This window comes from Sprattus sprattus (genome assembly GCF_963457725.1).
Source record: "Sprattus sprattus genome assembly, chromosome: 10".
Classification (NCBI taxonomy): Eukaryota; Metazoa; Chordata; class Actinopteri; order Clupeiformes; family Clupeidae; genus Sprattus; species Sprattus sprattus.
Window position 1 is genome coordinate 485,389 of NC_137908.1, and position 5,000 is coordinate 490,388.

General features: G+C 45.1%; 1 protein-coding gene across 3 annotated transcripts in view; it reads left to right on the forward strand.

The window, feature by feature from the left end:
- Window positions 1-5,000, forward strand: part of nelfcd (negative elongation factor complex member C/D) — a 16,931-nt gene that overhangs the window by 8,227 nt on the left and 3,704 nt on the right. For all 3 annotated transcript variants that reach the window (XR_013968789.1, XM_080845780.1, XM_080845781.1), the window contains exons 9-10: window positions 3,164-3,298; window positions 4,828-4,967. Coding sequence is in view for 2 of the 3 variants with exons in the window: in XM_080845780.1 (XP_080701906.1) it covers window positions 3,164-3,298; window positions 4,828-4,967 (275 nt within the window). In the remaining variant the exon portion in view is untranslated. The remainder of the gene's footprint in view (window positions 1-3,163; window positions 3,299-4,827; window positions 4,968-5,000) is intronic.

Here is a 5,000-nt window from a genome sequence, read left to right on the forward strand (position 1 = left end):
TGAGTATGTGAGCGAGAGAATATGTATGGGCTTAGTTGCCTCGCTCTCCGTCACTGGTATGACTGTGCGCTTTGAGTCATTGATAAAGCGCGATATAAATAAAAGGTATTATTATTATTATTATTATTATTATGTAAGTCTTTTGCAACCAGATCTACCAAACGGTCGTGCCTGGCCACATACTGTCCTTTGTAGAAATTACATCCATTGAGTATGTGAGCCACAGTTTCTTTTTCCTGATAGTTTGTATGCAGTATACAATGAGGGTTGTGCTTTGCGGGATACCATGTTGCTAAGTTGTATTTCGTTGGAAGACATTGCAGTCGTGCTTTGATCATGAAAGTAAGTATTTCTTCTGGAATGGAGTTGTTTTTCAAGACAGAATGAGATACTGAGTGATCGGCATGTTGTAGAAGCGCTAATTTTCCTTGTAGTTTTAGGCTTGTCCAGTGCTGCTCGTTCTGTGTTTGTCTAACGTGAAGGAGATTGGCTCTAACCTTCTTTGTTTGTAACTGGCTGGATGTGTCGTTTAACTTAAGGATCGCTAGAGTAGAAATCTGTGGATTTGAAATGATGTCCTCGCTGAGCGCTACTGGTGCTCCATCTGTTCCCAGCCAGGACAGTTGTAGCCCTGTGCGTTGGCAGAGGTCATTGAGATCCAGCCAATCGGAGCGCACCCCGAAACCGGCGGCCTTGATGTCCAACTTGCCGTTTTGCTTTAGTTTGAACCCTAGAAACTGGGGTTCGTTGAAGGAAGCGGCAGGTATTTTACGCCGCTTTAGGTGTAGGAGTAGTGATTCGCGAGACAGTTCTCTGACGGTTGGATCATCATTATTCAGCATATTAATCAGATGTCCGGTTCTAGAGGATGTGTAAAGCCACTCAATATTCGGGACACCCAGCCCCCCGTCTCTGCGTGGTTGGAATATGATGTCCCGAGTTGTATGGCTATTTAGTCCGAACCATTTTCTCACCAGCCTCACTATTTCGTTGTTCAACTTTGCCAGCGTTTGCTGTGTGATGTGAATGTTCGAAAAGAGATGTTGAATTTTAGCCACTGCAATGATTCTAATGGCCTCGATTTTCATCATGATGGGGAGGGGAGCAGAATCTATCAATGCAAGTCTTTGGGTGTACTCATGGCACAACTCTGTGACTTGTTCCTCCCAGTCACCAGCTACGTTGAATTTGTGTCCCAAATAAGGATACGTTTCGTGACGTTCATACAAACGGATCGGTTTATTATCCAAAGAGAAGGCAGGAGGTTGATCGGACTTGGATTTGTACCATCTATTTCCACCACTTCGTCTCTCATAGAATGCGGCACATTTTGTGTGTTTGATGTCCAGGCCTGACCACTGTATGAATTTTTCTGTACGCAGTAGCATGTTCTGAATGACACTCTCATCCCTTGATGCCATTTGCACATCATCCGCATAGCCTTGCACAGGGTTCGGGGAGCGCACACCTGCTGGCGCACACTGGCACATCCATTTAACCCAGGAGTTAATTGCTAGTATGAAGTTAATAGCGCTCCATGGGCACCCGGTCTTAATACCACTTTTGAGTGGCACTTGATCAGTCAACGCGTTTCCACAAATTACTTGGATATAAGAGTTCTTATAGACATCTTTGATAATGTCTGTATATGGCTGTGGCAGTCCTATTTCATCTAGCGCATGATACATGATGTTATGCGGCAATGTACCAAAAGCGTCTCGGAAGTCTAAGAATACGGTAAAAAATTTAGTAGAGGAGTGTTTGAAGTCGTCTATGCCGGTTTTGAGGCAAAAAACGTGCTCATTCATTCCCTGTCTGTTAATATAAGCTTTCTGTTTTGGTGAGGGTACCCCTGTCTCTACTAACCATGGGAGGATTCGTGACAACAAGCATTTCATAAACAACTTGTATACTGTCGGTAGCAAGGAGATATCTCTCCAGGTTGAAGGATCGTTGGGAATGTTGTCCTTTTTGGGAATGCGATGGATCAGAGCCCCTTTCCATGAGTCTGGGACTTTGCCATTCTTCATACAGGTGTTAAATATATTTGTCAAAGCTGGGCACACTACTTGTTTGGTTGCTTTCAGGGTTTCGTACGTGACACCGTCGAGTCCGCATGCTGTATTGTTGGGGAGATTATTCACCACTTTCTCTAACTCAGTAGTCGTGAACAGAGTAGTGTTAAGCTGAGTACATTCAACAGGGTTAAGAGAGTCAGCCCATGGTGGCGCGTCTAATGTATATTCAGGCCTCTCAGGCGCGCATTTGGAGATGTAATAATTTTGCACAGATTGTACATTATTTGCGCAGACAGGTGTACTTGGATATGCACTATTGTTCAGAATAATTTTGATTGCTTTAGATTTCCTATTTTGCCACAGGTATGCCAGTTTGTTTTTGCCCACCTGCTTTAGTCCTTGTGTACGATTTGGTGGAGTTCCAAGCGCTGGCTGAACAACGTCTCGCAAGAAGCGCAGTTCCGCCTCAATCCAGGCAGCGAGGGAATCCGTGGTTTGGGCCTCGTGGAGATTTGTGTTGATTGCTGGCATTTTCTTTAATACACGGATTGTGAATTTAAGGAATGGTAATCCTAGTGGCCTTCCATTCCGCCTGGTAATTGTAAAGGTTCCGTTTCTGAAGTAGACTCCATTGAGGATGCGGATGAGTTTGATCCATTTTGTCGGCGTTTCTCCCGAAAAGAGGAAGTGCTGTTTATCCTCGAAATGTTTTGTATCCAAAGTCTTTCTAAATTCCCTCTCCTGATTTTGGAATAAAATCCATTCATCCTGCTCCAGTGTTCTTACGGAGGTTGAAAAGTCCATGTAAGTAGAATTTCCGTCCATTGGGTGGTTTGGCACGGGGTCATGGATGGCCCATCTTTGTTTGTATATCCTGCCAGTCTGGAGCGCGTCTTTGTATGCGCTCTTTACAGTCGTTATTAGGCACATTGTATAAAAAAGTTGTAGCCTTACGTCAGCCATATCAAAGTTGAACTCTTTCCCTACATTAACGCTGGTAGTTACAACGGGTGCTGTGGCTAGATGTTCATAGACGTGTGCAGGTAACAGACAGGACACACCATGGCGGCCATCTTGCACACGCACACACACACACACACACACACACACAGCGAGCGCTCACACACTCCTGTGTCTGTGTGTAGATCCGTGTGCCGGCGTTCCTGGACCTGTTCATGCAGTCCCTGTTCAAGCCCGGCTCCAAGATCAACCAGGACCACAAGCACAAGTACATCCACATCCTGGCCTACGCTGCCAGCGTCGTGGAGACCTGGAGGAAGGTAACACACACACACTACGGAACACACACACCAACACACACACACACACACACACACCAACACCAACACACACCACAAGCACAAGTACATCCACATCCTGGCCTACGCAGCCAGCGTCGTGGAGACCTGGAGGAAGGTAACACACACTACGGAACACACACACACACTACGGAACACACACACACCAACACACACACACACACACAACACACACACACACAACACACACACACACAACACACACATCATTTTAATGATATGCCGGTCAAATATCTATTTCTGCTTCTAAATTAGCCTATTGAAGAAAACTGACGGCATGCGTAGCTTAATGACAGCAGAGATTCTAAAATGATTCGACCCTCTTGTGAATCCGTTGCATCGTCCTGCCTTTTCATTTTACTATTATCATTAATTACCTCGGACCTTAGCCTAGGGAACTTGCCACTCCACTCCGACATAAACGCCTGACACTTCGGCCTTTTCTCTGGTTAAGCTGTTCGAACATCCAGGGTTGTATTCAGTGTTTGGAAAGTTCACTTTCTACATGAACTAGTTCAGTTCATAGTTCATAATTCAAAAATGTTGAACTAAGTTCACAGCTCCAAAAAGTTGCGAGCTATATTTTTTCAAAATCTCTATCTGTCTGCAATACCGCTCTCAGCCTCTACGCAACTTCGGCGCTCTCACGCACAGGCATAGACAGTATAATGAAATGAAACGTGTTCAGATGCAATACTGCAGGTATTACAGGTTCATCCTCGTCAGACGGTTCACCCTCATCAGTTGCGTTTGGCCTCTGAAAAAAGCTTTTAAGGCTAGTCTGCTTGGCCATGTTTCGCTCCTTGTTTGTAACCGACGGTTTGCGCTTTATTTAAAATGCAGCATATGCGTGTTGTTTAATAACTTTCGAACGGCAGAGTAGCCTGTTCCTTTAAAACATACAGCTATTTGAACAATGTAGCTTTGATTAAATTCAATTTCAATTCAATTTTATTTATATAGCACCATAACAATACAATTCATAAAGTGTGTGTGTGTGTGTGTGTGTGTGTGTGTGTGTGTGTGTGTGTGTGTGTAGAATAAGCGTATAAACATCAATAAGGATGAGTTGAAGTCCACGTCGAAGGCGGTGGAGACGGTTCATAACCTGTGTCTGTGTGTGTGTGTGTGTGTGTGTGTGTGTGTGTGTGTGTGTGTGTGTGTGTGTGTGTGTGTGTGTGTGTGTGTGTGTGTGTGTGTGTGTGTGTGTGTGTGTGTGTGTGGAGAATAAGCGTGTGAACATCAATAAGGATGAGTTGAAGTCCACGTCGAAGGCGGTGGAGACGGTCCATAACCTGTGTCTGTGTGTGTGTGTGTGTGTGTGTGTGTGTGTGTGTGTGTGTGTGTGTGTGTAGAATAAGCGTGTGAACGTCAATAAGGATGAGTTGAAGTCCACGTCGAAGGCGGTGGAGACGGTCCATAACCTGTGTCTGTGTGTGTGTGTGTGTGTGTGTGTGTGTGTGTGTGTGTGTGTGTGTGTGTGTGTGTAGAATAAGCGTGTGAACATCAATAAGGATGAGTTGAAGTCCACGTCGAAGGCGGTGGAGACGGTCCATAACCTGTGTTGCAACGAGAACAAGGGAGCCACTGAACTAGTGGCAGAACTCAGCACCCTCTACCAGTGCATACGGTCAGTGTGTGTGTGTGTGTGTGTGTGTGTGTG